The sequence below is a fragment of the Melozone crissalis genome, unplaced genomic scaffold (genome assembly GCF_028551555.1).
Source record: "Melozone crissalis strain CALT ecotype California unplaced genomic scaffold, PUWL_Pcris_2 ptg000004l_1, whole genome shotgun sequence".
Taxonomy (NCBI): domain Eukaryota; kingdom Metazoa; phylum Chordata; class Aves; order Passeriformes; family Passerellidae; genus Melozone; species Melozone crissalis.
In genome coordinates this window covers 42,697,037-42,717,145 of record NW_026535782.1, presented here as the reverse complement: position 1 = coordinate 42,717,145, position 20,109 = coordinate 42,697,037, and the positions used below count along the sequence as shown (strand labels likewise).

Sequence of the window (20,109 nt, the reverse complement as noted above, 5' to 3'; positions counted from 1 at the left end):
GAGGAACAGGGTGGGCAAAGACCAGGAAGCCAAAGAGTCAGCAGAGCCGAAGGATCCCGCTGAAGCAGGGGGTGTTTTCACAGACTACGGAGAGCTCAGTGCCCCAGCGAGGCAGGGACACACGGCTGGAAAACACTCCGAGGTGACAGCACGTGGCTGGCACAGCCTGCCAGGAGGAATGCGAGCATCCCTGCTTCCGAGGGAGAGGCTGCGTGTCCCAGGCTGGCTGTTGAGGGGGCGGCAAAGGAGATCAGAGCCATGAGGGGGAAGCCTGGACCGAAGGCATCAGAAGACACCAGCGCACAGGGGCGAGCCGGCAGCAGGCGGGCGGCAGGGACGCGGTGCAGTGTGCGGCGGGGCTGCTCGCCACCTGCTCCCGCCGCAGCCCCTGGCCCTGCCAGCCCCGGCTCCCTCCCCAGCCCCGGTTCCGCCTCCGGGCACGGGGCGGGGCGGCGGCCCCGGGGAGGAAGGATGGAGCAGGGGGAGGCCCGCGTCTGACAGCGGGTTTGCCTCAGCAGGGAAGCCCCGCTCTGGGACACCTGCGAGGTGACAAACGGCAACAGGAGGACAAACCTGTTGCGCCTGACTGATTTCCTCGCTTCTCTGTGACAGCTCGGCCCGATCTCTGCAGGCCTGCTCATCCCCCTGATCTTGAGAGAGGATGGGGACGGTGACACTGATGTGGGCTCTGGTGAAGTTAAGGTGCAGGGTCTTCTGTGGTTCTTGCAAAGAACGATTTTCCCCCAGGAATTCCCTTAGCCCCAAACTTTTCCTATGGATACAGGTCTGAGTTTGCTGCTCCTGCCTTTCAGTCCCAGCTTGCCTCCCAAAGCAGGATCGTGTATTCCCTGCTGTCCCTCCTGCTGCCACACCCCAGACTCTCAAGCTGGGGTGTGACCCCCACTTCTGACACCCATCTCCCTAAACCATGACTGTGCTCCAGAAGGTCCCTTTTTCTCTGCCTCCAGCCCTGCAACCCCCACTAGGATATCCAAGGACATTCTGCTGCCCAGGTGGCTGCAGAACCAGTGACATTCACAGGAAGAGGTGCACCAGCAACCAAAAGCATGAGGAAGGGCGTACTGCCTCCCTTCCAGCTGTAGAATCACAGAAGGACTTGGGTTGGAAGGACCCTTAAAGATCATCCAGTTCTAAGCCCACTGCCATGGGCAGGGACACCTTCCCCTACATCAGGTTGTTCAGAGTCCCATCAAACCTGGCCTTGAACACTTCTGGGGGAGGACAGGGTGGGGGCAGGGAGTGCAGTGTCACTGCTGAGTTTATATCCCACCCAGGTCCTTGCCCCCTGCAAGGACTGCAGCCCCTGCAGGGCTGAGCTCATCCATTTCTCCCTTGTGGTTTTTGTGCTATCCAAGATGTTGCTTTCCTTTCCCTGGGAAAGGAAAGGGAATGTCCTCTATCTTTGGAAAACCTGAGGGACCTGCAGGCACAGCAGCAAAGTGGCACCTCCAGCTCCCTCCTCATCCCCCACCTTCACCACTGGTCTCCCCTGAGCCACTTTCACTTCCAGCCCTCTGGGTGCCAGCAAGGGACAGGGATATCAGAGGATAGAGACAAGGACAGAGACCACCATGGAAGGGAAATTTTGGGGTGAGTACCACAGATTGCTGCATGCTTTTGCTGGTTCAGTTAGACATGGGGTAGGTGACCATGCAGTCCCCTTCACAGTACCTGCAGGCCACTTTCCAGAGCAGCCAGAGAGATCCAGAGGGACCACCAGCCCAGGAGCGGGGATGATATCCATGCTCCCATCTCAGCTTCCCTGTGCTGCGAGCGTGGGGCAGCTCGGGAGGGGAGGGGAGTGCTCTACATAAGCTGCTGAAATCAGAGCGCCTCCTCAGGGAGCTACAAGCTGTGGGCATCCAATCTCAGCATGGCAAAAAAATAAAAATAAAAAGTAATAAGTTGGGGCCCAGGAGAATTGGCGGGGGTGTGGAAGGGCTCCATGTGGAAAAGGACACCACGCCCCATGCACATGTCAGATCATGGGACCTTAGAACAGAGGGGTGGGCAGCCTGCCAGGGTCCCTCTGTGCCACACTCCCACCGTGTGTCCAGCCACAGGCACTTCCCAGGCACACAGGGAAGACTTCCCTGCAGGGCTAAACCCATGTGCTCAGTTTCTCCACATCTCAGACATACTTTCACTCTGCCCCTGTCCCTGGCTACGACTTTTTACTTTTGCAAGGAAGAAACCACTGAATCCACTTCTCTTCCCTCCTCTCCTGTATTTCTCTAAGTCTCAACGACTCCTGCCTTGCCCTGAAGCAAGAACATCTCCAGAGCATCTCCCATATCCTTTTGGAGAGTCCCTGCAGGTTTTATTTTTAGATCCCTTTGAATACTGATGCTTTCTTACACTGATTTGGGGCACGGGGGGAGTCATTCACCTTCAGGCCTTACATTACTGCAGGGATGTGAACCTGGTGTGACTGGGATTGCTCACATGGCTGGCCAATGCTCCTGAACCAGAAATTAACCTCCCTGAGTGCTCCAGCCACAGGCCAGCAGCCTCAGGCACCTGTAAAGGAAGCTTCTGTAGCTCCAAGGCATCCTGCAGCACCTCGCAGCTCTGGCTTAGGAGATCATTTGGGAGGCACAGGTGGGGCACAGGCAGGGCCCCTTAGTGATGGCCCCAGAAGGCATTACAAATAAAATTCAAAGCTACCTCATACAGACCATGGTGCCAGGAAACTCTGCTGGGGCAGGGGGCCGCTGTGGACTTCCCAGGGTGATACATGTGCCACCTCAACCATCCCCTCCCTGGAGAGAGAAATCTTGCTCTCAGTGACTTTTTACAGGGGTTTGCACAAGGCTGTTACAGCTGGTAATTGGTGCCCAGGGCTGCTAATTGCATTGTGCCTGTTACCTAACCTGTGACTCATTCCTCCAAGCAGGCAGCCACCCACCTAGGAGGTAAAAAAGGTGGGCTGGAGTGTGCAGGGCAGAGAGGGTCATTTATGTTTGCCTTGGAGCCCTCTGCTCCACTTCTCACCCATGTCCAGAACAGGTTAAGGCTGGATTTTTAAAGCCTCAGGGGAGAGAGGCTGGATGGAGAGCCTGGAAGAAGCCTGGGAGCAGGGGAGGCAGTGCTGCTGCTGCTTGGCTAGCTGGGCAGTGCCAGCCTGCCTCCCACAGCCTCCCTTTGCCTCCCTTTCCCCGTGGCTGAGAGCACTGATGGCCCAGGGAAGTGCTGGGGGATGTGATTCTTTGGGAGGGCAGCAAGGGCTGAGCTGGGTAAGCACAGCCTGGCTACCCAGGGTGGAGGGGCTGCTTTTAGCCCCCTTCAGCCCTGCCCATAGGGCTGGGGCTGGTTCCCAGTGCCAGCAGGGACAAGTCTGAAGCCCTGTGTCACAGTGCCTCATACACAGTGTTTTCCCTGAATACTCAAGTGCTACTTTTGCCCAGCAAACATGCAAATTCCCATCTCCAAATCCATGACAGGGTGAATGGGAACTTGTTTTGGGACTTGTCTTCTCATCAGCTCAACAAGAATCCCACTTTGTTTGCCTGCAGGGCAAGCACCCTCCCAGGGGACTGGCTGTGTTGGAATGCTCAGGCTGCATCCCCTGGAGTGGATGCCACTGGGGAGCTTTCATCTGGAGCCCTGTGTATGCCAGCTCCCCCTTCCCTGAGAGAAGAGTTGCATGGCTCCAGGGCAGAGCGAGGATTCTGCTCTACATTTTAGTGACTGCCAGTTAAAATCTTCATCTTCTTTCTCCCCCCTTCACTCTCGTCCTCATAAAAGACACAGGCAACTGGTTTAGAGCCTGAAATAACACCTCACAGGGGACTAGCGAAGATCAGCAAGTTAATCTTTGCTCAGAGCTTCACAAGTGCATGGCACCAGCAGTGCCAAACCACAGGGGCAGGGGGACACAGAGGGGACTTGACTCTGGTGCTGGCTGCCCATCTTCTCCCACTGACCCAGCATCAGCAGACTCTGCCTGACCTCATGCCCCAAGAGCCCCAAGCCTCTCAGAGCCACAGACTTCATTTTCCTCTGGCCTGCCTTAGGAAAAACCACCTACCACCATAACCACACCCTCTCCCCAGCGTGGGTACCCTGGTACCCCTTTCCTATGGCATCTGCTAATGGTGGCAGCATTACAGGATTTGGGATCATGCAGTTTAAGTGAGCACTGCTGTGGCTGCCCAAAGGCTCCATCTTCCCCCTGCCAGAGTCTGAACCCACTCTGGCCCCATGTCAGGGTGAGAACCCCACCTTGCAGGGGCACTGTGCCCCTTTCTCCCAGCAGCATGGCTGGGCTCAGTCTCCTTGCTGCCCCCCAGGAGGCTGAGGTAGCTGGCTTGTCACGTCATGCCAACCAGGCCATGGAGGGATGCGAAGCTCTAGGGACCCTAGCCAGACACAATTCAAAACTCAAGTGAGTTTTTCCCTGACTTTCCTAAAGCACTCTGACCAACATCAGTGCTGGGGAGAGCAAGGGACTGAAAACCAGGGTCCAAGTAGAAAAAGGAGGGGACTTAGTCTGTGGCACACTTAGCCTGTCCTCTCCCCACACTTCTTGCTGCCCTACAAGAGCAATGTCAGTGCTCCCTCCCTCCCCTGGAGGGCTGGGCAGTTGGGTCTCATCTAAAGGAGGAGAAAAATACCCCATTGTGCATCACCCACACCTTCCCAGTAACACACAAGCCCGCAGCCTGCTACCCATTCCCATTATGAATGGTATTTAATTCTCCTTTACAGGCGGTTTGCCAATGAAAGGCTCCATTAATAATTTACAAGCAATAAAGAGTACAGCTCCTATAAAATGAGGGTTTGTTGCAACCTGAATGTCACTCCAGCCGCTGTGGGTCACAGGTGTATGAGCTATGCTCCCTGTGCCTTGGGGCCAGAGGCGAGGTAGATGGGAAGAGAGGACCCAGAGCACACGGTGCCACCGGGCAGAGGAGATGCTGGTAACAGGAGGAGAGCTCAGGAGCTTGAAATCTGTGTGAGAAATGCTCCTAGGCAGCCTAATCCCACACAGTTCCCCCTACGTTCCCTGTCTGTCAGTCTGACCACGTACAAGGGCAGCCCAAGGTGACAGGGAGCAGCCCACAGGGGTGGTTTCCACCATGGTGGTGGAAGATGCCTTTCCAATGAAATACAGAAAGCTCAGACAGGGGAGGCACTGTCATCTGTTACTTCCTGGCTTTTGGTGGCCCTCAAGGGGGGGAAAAAGGCTACCCTGGGGGCCTTTAGCTACCAGCATCCCCTCAGGGAAGAAGAACACACTGCCTGGAAGGGCTTGGGAAGGCAGGGGCCTCTGAGAGCAGCTCTTGGGGACAGTAGGTGGCAGGAGCCATTCTGCTACCCCCCCACTCAGTCCTCACCCTCTTCAATCCACAGCGGGCGGGTTTGCTCCTGGAAGATGCAGCCACGAACCACCTTGGGCAGCTCCTGGGCGTGGCTCCAGGCGTGGGGCTCCACCCGGGCCCAGGAGCAGGGCAGGGTGTGGAGAGCCCGCTCCACAGCACGGCTCATCTTCAGCACCTCCGAGTCCCGCTGGCCCGCCTTCCCCAGCAAGCTCCTAGGAAAACAGGGACAAATGTCACCCTTGGCATAAAGAGGTGGGGTGGCAAAACCACCCAGAAATGCGCTCACACGTACAGAAAGGAATTGCTCCCCTCACAGCACCGAGCCCAGCACACACATCCAGTGCTCTCGCCTGATCCTTGCTGTGTCTCTGATCAGAGACCAGGGCTTCTCTCTCCTCCCGTGACACCCTCCATCCATGCCATGCTCTCTCCTCACCTGAGTCCTCGAACGTTCTTCTCAGTGACCTCGACATGGATAACGATGGGGTATATTTCACTTTTAATTAGATCCCTCACACCCTCAACTCCCAGCTCTAGCAGGCAGTGTTTATTCTGGAAAGGAAATTGAATAGATTTACTGATTTAAATGGAGAAAAAATAACCCCGGCCCCTGACAGTTACATTAAATCAAACCCCATACTGTGCAATATCATTGCTTTTCCAATACTAATTCCATTAAAAGTGAGATTTATGGACAGTGCCAATAGAAAAGGGGAGAATTAAAGAGCAGGGTCACCCACTCCATCACTGCCAATCCAACCCAAGAGCTCACTGGACCCCTCTCTCAGCCACAACTCATCTTCACATCTTCTTTGTCACTTCTGTCACCCAGAGCCTCACATTTCTGCCCTGAGCAGAGCTGTTGCCACTTGGTGAACATGAGGAATGTGAGAGCAGGGAAGTCACTTCTGAGTATGGCATGTCCCACAGCCTCCCCCACAAATCCCCATTTCCCATTTAGTTTATCGAGCTTATCAGAGACTCAGGGAAATGTCCATATTTGCTGTTCCAAAACTCCACAGCACTTTGACCTGAAACACTCTCCAAATTACACAACCCACAAGCAAGCAACTCCTTTTCTATCACCACACCACTCTCCCTCTTCACCCACTCAGCTGCCCCCCCCTCTCCTCTCCTTTCCTCTCCTCCAGTGTGAATGAGCTGTCCCATCCTGGCCCTTTCTCCCCGCACCAAAAGCCTCAGCACCTTCTCCATTGCCTCCCGGATCATGTGGATTCGTCCGCTCTCCCTCTGGTCCTGGGGGGCAGTTCTAGGCACAGGGTGCTCCTGAGCGTGGGCTGTGCTGGGATCCCCTCCTGCCAGCTTCTCTGCAAGCCAAGAGGAAATGTCAGCCCCTTCTCCCTCCTGCACAGACTATCTACCTCAGATCCCATAGGTTCACTGCTGCACTGGTGCTTATCAAGTTCAGTGTTTACAGATTCTGGAGAGCAAGATTAATTATACAGCATCACACTTTGGGCATGGATCTCCTGCAGCTTTCTGGGAGGCAACAAGCGAGATATCACAGCTGAAGACACCTTGCATGGCAAGAGCAGCACCTTGTGTTGTATCACAGCAGCCTAAGCTAGCTCACAGACATTATCCACCCACTGCTACACTGTCCCAACCCCTCCCTAACAGAGCATGGCAGAAAAATAACCACTTTATCCTGACAAATAGGTTTTCTGCAGGGTTTGAGTGCTACACAGGCTTATACACAGCTCCTGTAAGAGAGCACCATGGCTGGGGAAGCAAGAGGAGTGGGTGTATTGCTGGGAGAGTGGGAGGAAAATGGGGATGAGCTGAACCTCCTCTTGCTGGTGCTGGCTGCTAGAGGCAGTACAGCACTCAGCAGCCAGCACCAGAAAAGCAGCAGAGAGGTGATGCTGGGACAGAGAACTGGGGGCAGAGCTGGATGCAGCAGTGGTCAAAGCAAGGAGAGCCAGGTGCCCCTGGTAATCCCAAAGGAGGCTGACACCACACACACACACAGATCTGACCTGGGAGCCACAGGCCACAAGCCCTGCACTCCAGTGTGGCTGAGGCAGGAGCCAGGCCTTACCTGCCCACCATGCTGCCCTAAGCAGCTGCCCACACTGCCACAGAAACATGAGGAGGCATCATAAAAAGGCTTTTAGGAGCTGCTTGTCTCTAAGATGGAAATAAAGTAAAATTTTTAGGAGAAGGCATGTTTGGAACTGGGTCCAGAGCATATTCCAGTTATCCCAGGTTCCAGGCTGGCTGGGCATTCTCTCCCTGGTGACACAGTACTTCCCAGGCAGACCTGGATCCTGCAAAGCCATGTTTCCTTTGCAGGCAGCAGACTCTCCTGGAAGATCCAAAGAAAATACAGGCAGCAAACAAAAGAGAAATGGCTTGGGGCTCATGGATTATTTTCCTTCCCTCATAGACGGCAAAACTAGCAGGGGACAATGGAGTTTTTGCCCTCAGTGTAAGTTCCCAATCGGAGTAAAAGCTTGGAAGCAGGTCCCCCATGCAGTGTGAGGGGAACCCTGCAGAGGGCTCAGCAGGACAGGATATATGGCCAAGTCACTCAGCTGAGAAGCCCAGCAGCCAAAATTTTCAGAGCCATCCTTCAGGAAACCAGAGATTTTTCACTACCTCCATCATTACCCCGCAAACAAATAAACCAACTTATTTTTCAGTCCTGCAGTTGGCAAACGGAGAGCTCTAAATACCAGGAAAAGAGAGCACTGGAGAAGTGAGGAGTAAGGAGGAAAGAGGGAGTTGTCCTCTCTGAACATTCCCTATGGGAGAAATGCCCTTTCCCCAGCAGCCTCTTCAGCCATGTGTCAGCATCACATCTCCTGGAAGAAGAGGGGGATGACAGCTCTAAGGTTGGAGCCTCCTATTCCTGGGCAGGAAGAGCTGGCATGAAGTCAACCTGCAGATCCCACATCAGCCAGGGTTTTCATCTCTGGGAAGAGCCACCCAGAGTAGCAAGGCAATGCTACACCACTCAAGGGAAGAGAGAAGAACCCCATGTCTCACTCAGGTGACCAGAAGGGAAGGCTGGCTTCCCAGTGGGCCAAAGGGATAGGACACAGTTAAAAACAGCAGGGAACATCTTGCAGACACTCAGCCCAATGAAGTGACATGTCAACAGGCATTACATGGGAAGACCAAGAGATTCCCACACATATCTTCTGAAGAGAGATCTCATGGGCTTTTCAACACTGCGATGAGATCATAACTCAACCTTCCAAGAAAGGAGCAGCTCTTCACTGAAATGGACTGAGCAACCTCGTGTTTCTGCGTGTTTCTGCCTACCTGCTGGGCACACATGGAAGTCCAGGCGAGAGGTGGGCAGGTCCAGCAGGTTCCTGATGAGCCGAGGTGCAATGCAGCTTGGCAACAGCACCACGGGACGGGGTGTCTTGACCACCACAGGGCGCACCAGGCTGTAAGGCTTCAGGGTCGTGTCTGGGTCTGGAAGATAGCATTGAAAAGAGAAAGGCAAAGGCGAGAACACAGGAGACCAGGACAGCCTACAGACCACCCCATCGTTCTGTACCACCTCCTCATCCTGAATCACAGAGGCACCTACCAAACCATCTTATGTCCCAGGAGACACCCTACCCTGGTTACAACACTCACTCATGGACAGATACCCTGCATGCAGACCCCCTGGCCACTATCTGGGACTCCCCTGAGTTACACAGCAGTTTATTCTCCACAAAAAGTTGGATGGCCAGGGGACAACTGGGTCTCCAAGGGTGACAGGGCAGGCACAGGGCTCACCTGAGCAGGGGTCCAGCCACAGCTGCTGGGGAGGCTGCTCTGGCCTCTTCTGTGGTTTGGATTTCACCAAGCGCAGTTGGCCCAAGGCACGTTTCTTTAGCTGAGGAGAAAGTGAGGGCAATTAGGCCGAAAACACTGCTCTTTTCACACACATGAAGAACTGGCTGCAGAACATCGTCTGGCAAAAAGGAGCACCCTTACAAAAAACAAAGGATTAGGACTGCCATCCATTAGGTTCAGTCTGGGAAGTGGGGAAGTGGTAGAAAAGCAGCCACAGAGCAGTAACACTGCGTGGCCTAAAAGCTTTGTTTGCTAACCCATCTGCCACCTCTGCACAAGTTGGTTTACCAACAGAGTGGGGCAGATTGTCTCTGAGGTGGTGAGATGGCCATGGGCACACACCCCAGCTATCATCACCCGCTTCTTTGGCTTACAGTATTTCTGTGGCCTCTCTGCTGCCCAGGCATCTGGCGCTTCTCCTGGATCTTCAAGAGCTGATGAGCCCTGAAAAGACAAAGAGCTTGCACTCAAGCAACTCCAGAAGCCCCAGGAACCATAGCCTGCAGGGATCCTCTTCACCAATCCCACAGACCTGCTGAAGCACAGGCATATCAAAGCCCTCACTCAACCTCCCCGTCCCTCAAAGGCTCCCAAACGCTACCACACTGGTCCCTGAACTAGACTTAGTCATGCTACAGCACCGAGAGAGCCCCAGGACTGCTAGGGGATGGCCAGCGCAGACAAGGGGCAGGCAGCCCCTGCCTCCCTCCTCGTGCTGGGTACCTGCTGTAGTTGGGCACCGTGCCCTTGTCCAGGTCCCGCAGCGTCAGGGGGTCGACGCGGGAGCAGTACCACTCCAGACGGCCCCTGTGCATGGTGTCCGTGACGTGCAGGATCTCCCGACACCTCACGCACAGCGCGTACGGGTCCGACGGCTCCAGGAGCGACACGCTGCTGCGCACGTAGAACGAGTCCCCGGAAAACTTCTTCCCCTCCTCCAGGGCTGCCCGCAGAGGCTGGTATCCTGCAGCACAGAACACAGGGCACCACAGGTGGGGACGCAGCAGACAACAGTCACCAGTAAGAAAGCCAAGTCCCCAGCACAGTTGTGACACTCTGGATTGGGGTTGGGGTGCAGAGGAGGCAAACAGACAGAAGGTCTGTACCTCTGTCCCGTAACTCAGAGGATGCACAAGTCACACCAGAGAGGGAAAGCTACTGGAGCTATGGCCAACCCCTGTGTCTGACATGGTGGCCTAGGACCAAACAGGAGAGGAGAGAGAATAACTGACATTAATCTCCAGGTTTAGGTGGAGGGTCTAGAAAGGGAGGCAGAGAGCTCAGGTTCAAAGCTGATGTAGCTGCCAGCACCTTACCTTCTAGGTCAAGCTCAAAGATGAGACTAGACGGCTCATCCCAGTGCAGCAGACTCAGGTAGGCAACCTCCCGTGTGCAGTTCTCCAGGGAAAGCACCTCTTCCTTCAGCGATGGCACCCTCAGCTAGCAAGGACCCGATGGCGTTAGACCTAAGGGCTGGAAGAGCACGCACCCCCCCCCCAGGCTCCCTCACCCATCAGGGTTACAAAGGGTTGTAACACAAAAGGTTTTACAGAGTGAGGCAGGTCTGGGAAGAACTGTATCTGAGGACCTGGCATCCTCAGTCTGCCTCTGGCTGATACCTGCTGCCAGCCATCACCCAGTCTGGATGGTGGGCTGTTGTGAAAGGAAATGTGTGTGTGCATGAACGTGTGTGGGAGCAGGAGCACTGGTTTGTTTTCAGTTACAGGTGGGATATTAATTCAAGTAGTGCAGCTGTATTTCAAGTGGTGTCATTCTTGGCAAAAGAAATGCCCTTCCCTCCTTCCAGGAGCCTTCTTCAGAGCAATTATTCTCTATAACTCAGGAGGGTCACAAAGGCCTGAGAAATCTTGCTCCACAATTGATTGGTTTGTGATGGGCATGTGCAGGATGCAGGATGCAAACTGCTCTGAAAAGCCACAAGGTGACAGACACAAAGGTGAGGGACACAAAGCTGTACTGGCATCTTAACTGTGTGACTCATTTTTGTTTCTCCCTTCCCACACCTCAAGGAAGGGTTTCAGAAGGTCTTGGCATTTCTACATGCACAGGTACACTCAAGTACTATGAGACCTGGGTGGGTGTTCGTGCTGTGTAAGCTCTAGACAGGGAGCAGCCCTGGAAAATAAGAGAAATAGAGGTGGACTTCAAGCTGGGGAGAGGTCATCTTGCACTGGGGATCGCTCTGCACTCCTTGCATCATCTCAGGTGCTCTGCAAACCCACAAAAGGAGCCCGTTCCCAGACTCACCTCAAGGAGCCGGCACCCTTCCCTGAGTCCTGCTTTTTCAGCCTGTGAGCCCGGCTTGACCCACTGGACATAAATTCCTGTCCTGTTCCCTCCAAGGATGGAGATGTCTGCTCCGAGCCTCTTCTCCTGGGGTGAGGGGTGGCTGGGATGACCCACACTAGTGAGCTGCACCACCAGTGACCTGGCAGGGAGAAATGCCAAGTCTGGCAACTGAGGTTTACTGCCTTTTCTAAGAGCCAGTCCCCCAGGCCTTGTGTCCAGCTACAGCAGCACAGAGCTCGTGACTCAACAGGGCACACAGAGCTGACAAAGCCTCACAGCCCCTTCTATCCCACCAGCCCCACCACCAAAGCCAAGCTGGGTTCCCACAGTCCTTCCCTACCTAGATACTTGCATGTCCAGCCCAGAGCAACATCCCCACCCCTGCCATAACCAATAGGATGGTGCAAAAAATTGAAGTCCTGCTAGGAAGCCAGGACTGTAGGATCTTCATTTCTCTCCTCTCCCACTAGCAAGAAAGGGCCTGCAATGGCAAGGGAGGGGCAGAAACGAAGGGCCTCCCAAGCATGGTCCCTGGCACCATGAAATGCCCCCTTCAAGCACCACCACAGAGTGCCCAGCTCAGAGAGCAGCAGTCACCTCCTGGTGACCTCCTTGCGGCTGGAAAGCGTGGACAAGCAGATCTCCGACTTCACCCTGGTGTAGGTGCTGCTGGAAGAAGAGGAGAAGGCCCCCAGAAAGGTGCCAGGAAAACTGCTGCCTAGGAAAGAGCAAAAGGAAGAGGGAGCACTTTACCTGTGCTAATGCTACATGTTCTGGGGGTGGCAAGGGTCTGCCATCCTCTCCTGACCATTTTTTAGCATCTGATTGGGAAATTGAGGTTGCAGGGAGGCTTTGAATAGTCATCCTTAATAAAAGGGTTTCCCGTGTTTCCTAAGAGCAAGCAAATCTTCATTCCCTTCATCAGCATTTTGGCCAGAAGGCAGCAGCAGCCAGGGTCACCTGGATGTGCCCAGAGATCAGCCACCAGCACCCACCCACAGGACCTGCCAGCACCAGGATGCAGGATGCTCCTCTTCACTCCTGGAGACTTACAACCCATCACACAGGTAGTAGCAGGTGAAGGGAGCATCCAGTAACACCTCAGGGCAAAAGTATTTCCCTCTTCTATTACCTCCTCCCCTCAACAGCTCTCCATGAGCCAAACAGAGCTGATGCAAACAGCTACCTGCTCTGCAGAGGAAAAGCCAGCTTTTCTAGCTGCTGTGCCTGACAAGGCACGGGGGATGTGAGGGACCATTGTACCACGCTACAGGTTCAGAGCCCTCACAATGAGCTGCAAAAACCAGAGGAGTGAGGGAGGGCCACTTGTGCAACCCCTCTCCCCACAGCCCCCACTCCTTTTCAGCTAAGCGCGTTGAGGAAAGCCTTGTACCTGTTCCATCTTCCATGCTGCTAAAGGAGCCACAGGACAAGCTAGAAAGGAGACACAAAATGGATCTGTAAGGTAGCAGCTTTTCCAAAGCCTGTTTGCATTCCATTCTCAATCTCAGCTCCACAGACTACCCCACCACCCCCAAGCACCCCTGGAGCCACCACACAACCTCCTGACAGCCTTTCCACTCACTTCCCACTCCAGGTTCTCTCCTAACACTGCCAGGCATCTCTTCCTGGACCCCAGAACGCCAAGAGAGGAGCCAAGCAGTGCTCAGCAATCACCTTTTGTGGGGCATGCACCTCTCCTCCCGCTGCCGACGGAGGATGGAGCCGATGCAGGGAGGGAAGGGGAAGGTGGAAAGGCGGTTGATGTCCTTCTCGCTGTCGGGAGTCTCATCCTGGGGCAGAGTGAGAAACATGCACGCTAACACCAACACCCAGCACCATTTCTTCCCTCCCTTCAGGCCAAGGGAGCAAACAGCTCCTTGGCTACCACAGCCCTCTTTGGGATAATCCACATCCCTCCAAACTCCCAGGGACACCTTGTTTTCCCAGGCAGATAGCTCAGCTAGAGGTCCATGACACTGCATCCCCATCTTTTTGCAAAGCACAAGCTGTGGGAGCAGTAGCAGATGAACAGACTATCCAAACCTAGTCCTTATATTTCTGTTTTAGCCACCACACACCCAGAGGTGTGAGTAACCTGTGGCAGTGCCCATTTCAGGGTGCTCTGGGGTGACAGTTCAAGGAGTCAAAGGAAAGAACCTGACTCCATTAAAAACCACACGATGCTGCTACAGGGTTCAAAAGAGTCTGGATTTCTCCTCCAGCATGTGTAGATTAAACACCATTTTAGGGAGGATAGCATCTTACATGAGACTGTTGGTTTCTAGGGTGTCATATGGAATGAAGGGTTTTCACACACTTTAGGGCAGGATTGGCCAGTTTGTTAGAGACTGAGAGCTTCGCATCTGAGATCTGCTCACACCTTACACACCATCCCACACCAAGTCTCACGATGAAGCCACTCCAAAGCCTGTATGCCCTTCCTGAGCAGTGTCTCTACTACCTCAGCTGAGGGCCAGCCTCACATGGTCAAGCACTCACCATGCTCTGAATGGCTGAATCTCCTGGGAATGGGGTGACAGAAGTCCCCAGGGTATCCATGAGTCCATTTGCAGGGCTGTCTATGAGGCTCCAGGTGCTGCTGAGGTTGGAGCAGAGGGAGTAGGAAGAGCTGCACATCTGGGAAAGAAGGGACTCCATCATCCCATTTGCATCCTCCAGAAATCAGTCCTGACCCCTTTGCCTTCCCTCTTTCCCCTTCCTTCTAGCCACCCTCACCTTGCTGAGGCTGCGGCTGCCTTGGCAGCGCTGCAGCTGTGCCTCCAGCGTGCTGTTCAGCCCCTCTGCCTGGCTCAGTTTGCTTAGCAGCTCATCCCGCTCCTCCTCCAGGGCCCGCACTCGTTTGCGGTACTGGTCCTTCTCAATCAGGCTCTGGGAGTATTGCAGCTGCACCCCATCACGGCTCTGGATGGCCTGCAAGGAGCCAGAGAGCAAGAAAAGACACAGAACCGCACTGCTGATCTGCACCTCCCACCCTGGCATGGCTGCACGAGATCCACTGGGGAAGGAGACATATTCAAAGCCCTGTTCTTGCTGGGCAGTCACAAGCAATTTACCTGGTCCCGCTCTTTTTCGATCTCCTCCAGCTGCAGCAGCACTGTGTTCATGCGATGCTTGTAGAGATCACAGTCCTTCTGCAGTGTTCGGTATTTCAGCTGCAGATCTTCCACCTCCTGGAGATACTGGTAACAGCAAGCAATGAGCATTAGCCTTCCTGAAAGCAACTGCCTTACAGCATCCTTCCCCTCTCTTCCAGACCCTGCTTGGTGTGCAGGGACAGAGGTGGTGATGAATGCGCTACCTTATCCCTCAGCTCTTCGGCCCACTGCAGCTCATTCTGCAGGGAGTTGAGTTTCTGACAGAGATCCTGCCGATCATCTTGGGCTTCCTTCCAGTCATGCTCCAGGATGTCCAGGAGGATCTGCTCAGAGCCTGGCCCTGGGCCCTCACCGGGTTTCTAAGAGGCAAGAGGGCACTGTCACTGCACCACAAACACCAAGGGAGCAACAGAGCAGGGCCGTGACTGCAGATTGGCACAACTGCCATCATCATGCAGCATCAATCTGCTGTACACTCCAAGGCACAAAGTCACACTTGTGAGCCCAACCAAGAATTACAGAGCTGGAAAAAAGCACCCATCACTACCTGGACACAATGGCAGCCACCATAGCCAAGCAATATGCTCGGAGGATGGGACAGGCCAGCCCAAACCAACGATTTCCCCATCTTTCCAGTGGCTATGTAAACATCACTGGAGATGGCCCAGGAAAGGAGGTGACCTGGAGCCTGCCCTGCCCTGGCAGGTACCTGCAGCATGGCCTGCAGCTCCTGCAGCGATGCCGTGAGCCGCTGGTTCTCAGCCCACAGCTCAGACACGGTGTCAGGCTGGCCCCGCTCCTCCGCCTCTCGCTGCGGCGCTGCCGATGCCTGTCTCCGCAGCAGGCTGCACTCCTCCTCCAGGCTGGACACTTTGCATTTCAGCTGGTCCACCTGCAACCCAGGGAAGAAACAGTCTAACACAGATGGCCCTGCACCTCTGCCTCACTAGGAGAGCGAAGCAGAGAAGGTGCTGAGAAGAAAACAGGTCTGGAGGCAAGTAAGGCACGGGAGGCAACCACAGGCAACCATGTGAAGGAGTATCCTACTGCTGGGCTGAGGTTAGAGCACAGCTGCATTCAAAAGCTTCTCCCTCAGGAAAAGGAGGAAGATGCACTTGCATAAGCACATTCAGGATCATCTCTTGGTGCAACAACTTTCTTGCTACCCCAGGGCATCCACAGTGCAGCCGGACTTGACCGTGGGCGGACGGGGGACCTCTGGTGCGCAGCCAGGTCCAGCAGCTGTATCTCAAAGATTCCTAGAGCAGCTGAGAAACAAATTCACAGCAGCAAAATCCACTGGAGGCTACTCAGTGTGGGAGGCCACCTCTGGCCTGGGAGGTATTTGAGGCTCAAGCTGCTGGAGGCTGCAGAGTACTACAGAGGCATCAGCATTCCCTGGCCTGGTCCCACCTTCCTCCACCAACATGTCTCATCAACAGGAGACAGCAGAGGTCAGTGACTTTTAAGGACAAGAAAGGTCCTCCCAGACCTGTAATGAATGATAAGATTGATCAGAGAACCAATTTCACAGGTAAGGCTTTGAGAGGAAACGGGACAGGAGAAGCCTATCAAAGCCACCAAGAAGCACTGCCAAAATTACCAAGGAGGGATTGAGGAACTGAATTACTTCTGTGAATGTGCCCAAAAGACCTACAATGACTTTTGGGGACCAGACACTTCTGGACTCAAGAGTCAGGAGAGGAAGGCAAGCTGAGACTCTGCTTCCGGGGGATTTCTTCAGCCCACAGTTACCTTCAAGTGATTCACCTCCCTGCTCCAAAGAGACCCAGGGGAGCTGGCATTGTCAGGAATACAGAAAAAAAGGTAGGGGAGGATCCTGCCACTGGCAGAACAGAATGAGGTATGAAAGGAAATCACAAGGCTCTGTGAGAGGTCCAGGCCCAGACTGGTAGGGGGAATGCCAGGAGGCAGCAGAGCACTTAAAAACAGGTTATTAATAGGTTCAAGGTAGGGCTGTCCTTGCCCAGGCAGGAAATGGGTGCATGTTTGCAGGAGGTGAGAGCCTGGCAGTTGGAGTGCAGTGTCACGAATTCCTGCAGCTATGCATGAGTCTTGCAAACGTCATGAGAGACATGAGGCGGTGGGGCGTGGCAGGGGGAATGGAGTCTAAGCCAAAAGGCTCCTAAGCTCAGCAAGGCAGGCTGGGCAGCTCCAGGGAGCACACATACACACCCAGTGTGAGTGGCTGCACAGCCACTGGCCTCCCTAGGGAGAGGAAAATGCAAACTGTGGAAGGGGAAAAAGTAAATACACACGGTTTGACAGCATGGAGCTGTCTGCTGCCTGCCTGTGCTGCCCAGAGAGCAGCGCAGGCAGCACAGGCAGGAGCCCACAGGGCATCTTGTGGTGCCAGCAGCCAGGCTGAGCATCAAGGGATGCCAGGGAAGACATCAGCCCTGCTTCTGGCTCCTCTAGAGATATACCTCCAACCACACCAGTTGGCAGGAGCTGGTGATGTATCTCCAGCTGCCCCCGGTCATGGTGAGCCCCCTGCACTGTGCCCATGCCTCAGCCTCTCTGCAGGGCACATTTCCACCAAGAGCAGGGCAGGATCCCCATCACGCATCCTGTGTGCCATCAGCTCCTTCACGCTCTCAAGCCACCACGTGCAGACATCTGTGGGCTGTCAGAGCCCCACCACATCCCGCTGCCCACCCCTGTGCTCCCTGCCCAGGATCCCACCAGCAGCTGCAGGTCCCTGCTCCGCAGCACGGCCACGTTCTTCTCCTCGCAGAGCTGCGCGTAGCGCATGGCCATCATGTAGTTCTCGTCCTTCAGCCTCAGCAGCTCCACGCTGTTGGAGTCCCACTCCTCTCTCAGCCGCTGGCAGCGCTCCTGCACCTTCAGGAGCTCCTTCAGCTGCTGCTCCAGCCGGACCTGCTCTTGCTCCAATGCCTGGTTTTTCACCTGGAGCTGGTGTTCCTTCAGCAGGTGCTCTTTCCGCTGAGCCCTCACCTTCTTCACCTCCATCATCAGGAACTGAGTTAGTCCCTCAGGGCCTTCCTCATCTGGGGAGAGAAAAACAAGAACCTGTTCCTGGCTGCTGAAACAGGGGTAACTCCAAGAAACAGATTTGCTCAATGCTCTGTTTTCCACAAGGGGTGACAAGTTCTCCTGAGGGTTTGCAGTCTTTGCTGTCCCAGGCTTATGGCACCAGTCTGTCACACCTGTATACATGGCCCCCTCCCTGCCAGTTCCAGAGTACAGAACTGTCCACACACACTGCCAGCATGAACCTGGTTTTTAAGCAGACACATGAACTTGCACAAAATTTTCTGGCCCTTCCATGCAAGCAGCAGCTGAAGGGAGAACAGAGCACCTGCTCCTACCCAGGATCATGGAGCAGCGCTGGGCTGGCTCCCTCCCCGTGAGCCGTGTGTAGTGCTCTGGGTAGTAAAACTCCAAGGATTCCAGGAACGCTTCGTAGCCTCGCTTTCCACGGCGCCGAAGGATGTCCATCAGGTAACCTGGAAGAACAGATAAAGAGCTAGGATGAATGAAGATTAAGAGTTCTCCCTGCAAAACAGAGAACACCATGTAGCCCCACTTCATGATATGAAAACAGCACCTCCATCAGTTCTATTTCCATCCACAAAAATGGGAGTGGCAAGAGGAGGGAGAATGAGGTAAGAGCACTGCCCTCTTCTGTGTGCATGCAGGGGGAGGCCCTGGGTACAGAGCACCTCAGAGAACAACAAAGCACAGTGTGTGCAGCATCCACTCTGTGTCAGAACCACGTTATCCCCCCAAAACCAGGCCCATCCAAGTGCAAGTTTGTGTCTTCTCCCACCTGTCTGGTTGCTCTTGCAAGGGAATCGGCAGGAGTTGAGCACCTCCTCCTCATCCTGCTCGTCTATGACGCGGCACTGGCGCAGGTACGGCGTCAGCTTGGCCGGGTTCAGGGAGCGCGTCAGCTGGTGTCGGGCACTCTCAATCTTCTCCCAGATGGTGTCTTCCTCCTCCTCCTGCTCTGAGAGGCTGCTGGCTTGGAGAGGTGCATTCTCCACGGCTGGAAAGATAAAAGGAAAGGAGAAAATGATGAGGAATGATAGAGAAGCACAGGTAGAAGGCATAACTAGGCATAAGTCGAGGTGTGATCCTGCAAATGATCCATTTGTCCAATCTTGCAAATGGGACTCAGATACACTAGAAAATATTTTACATACAAATGGGTTCAGCAGCATCTTGAGTGTCCACCCAGAGCCTTAGATAGGTAGAAGGCAAGTGATGCATAAGGGAGTTAGAAGCCTACATAGTAGGAAGTCTAGAGAAGATATAATCCTCCTCTCTCAAACATCCTTAAATCCCCCCAGCCATCACACACCCTCCCTTTTGTCCCATCCCTGAGAATGAGAAACTCTCAGGACCAAGAATTTTTGCAGCCTGGGACATGCTTTCTCCTCCTTGGGGCTGGAAATTACCCAGCAAATGAATCCCTGGCACTGTGCAGCAAGCACTGGTGACCAAACAAATTCTCAAGCGCACCATCCCACAGAGAAGCTTGGCTACAGGTACTGGAATCAGCAGGGAATCACATGAGCATATCTTTGGTGTATCTTCCACACAGCTGTACGGAGCCCTGAAAATATGTAGCAACAAGGCAAGCACTCTGCCAGCCAAATAAAGCAAGAAAGAACCCCTCAAGTGAATGGGCCAAAACCTCTCAGAACCATGGTGAACCTGCTCCATTAAGTCCTACAAGCTGTGATGGAGCAGGTATGAGCAATGTGCTCTCTCCAGCTATGGATCAACTCAAACAGTATTATCTGTTTTCACTCGAGGAATGAAGTCTGCTTCACAGGCCAGCACAAATCCTTTAAGCTGTCAAGGAAAAGCACAGCAAAGATCTCCTGAGACTTAGAAGGATTTCTCCTCCAACGTGTGCACGGTTACCTGCTGCTGTGCTGCTGGCATTGAGTCTAGCTTTGGAAGCCAAGGCACACAAACATCCCCAGGGGCAGGGCAGAGGTTCACATTCCATGGGGAAAGGAAATGTCCCAGTCTTTTTCCTTTTCTTTGGAAATTTGAGGGTGGAGTTCTGTTTGTTGGTTTCGGTTGGTTTTTTTTTTTTTTTTTTGCCTTTTTTTTAACTTGTGGTGCAAATTATAGCATGCTTTTTCAGACTGGCAGCCAGCACAACATGGAGGATGGCTGGGAGAGCTGTGCAGAAGTGAATCCTCCAGATACAAACACAGGAGGCTTGGGGTCTGATGGATGGAAGATAGCAGGAACAGAGAATTGCTGACACCACAAAAGGCTCCCAGGTGTCTCATTTTTTGCGCCAAAGAGTTTAGGAACCTAAATACATATACAGATATGGATTGTTTTATGTTAAATAAAACTAGTGTTTCTTGCAGAAACTGAACTCTCATTTGAGACTCTTGTCCCACAGACGCAAGTATGCTGGAGGAGACACAGCAGCAGGTCACAGAAGTTGAGCTGTTTCAAACTCCACAGCAGTTTTATCCCTTTAAGTCAAACTCTTTCTC

The 20,109-nt window shown here is 53.9% G+C and overlaps 1 protein-coding gene across 1 annotated transcript; it reads right to left on the bottom strand.

Annotated features, from left to right (window-relative positions):
• Positions 1–5,043: 5,043 nt before the first annotated feature.
• On the bottom strand, positions 5,044–18,693 carry CARD10 (caspase recruitment domain family member 10). Its single transcript, XM_054277005.1, has 20 exons — positions 18,411–18,693; positions 17,950–18,087; positions 17,303–17,628; positions 15,306–15,488; positions 14,800–14,955; positions 14,555–14,680; positions 14,217–14,411; positions 13,980–14,117; positions 13,155–13,270; positions 12,871–12,911; positions 12,075–12,195; positions 11,436–11,616; positions 10,484–10,607; positions 9,891–10,131; positions 9,542–9,611; positions 9,108–9,207; positions 8,637–8,795; positions 6,552–6,673; positions 5,782–5,897; positions 5,044–5,557 (listed from the first exon to the last, which is right to left on the bottom strand). The coding sequence occupies exons 1-20, from the start codon at positions 18,691–18,693 to the stop codon at positions 5,350–5,352; spliced, it is 3,144 nt and encodes a 1,047-aa protein (XP_054132980.1). The 3' UTR covers positions 5,044–5,349.
• Between the last annotated feature and the right edge of the window lie 1,416 nt (positions 18,694–20,109).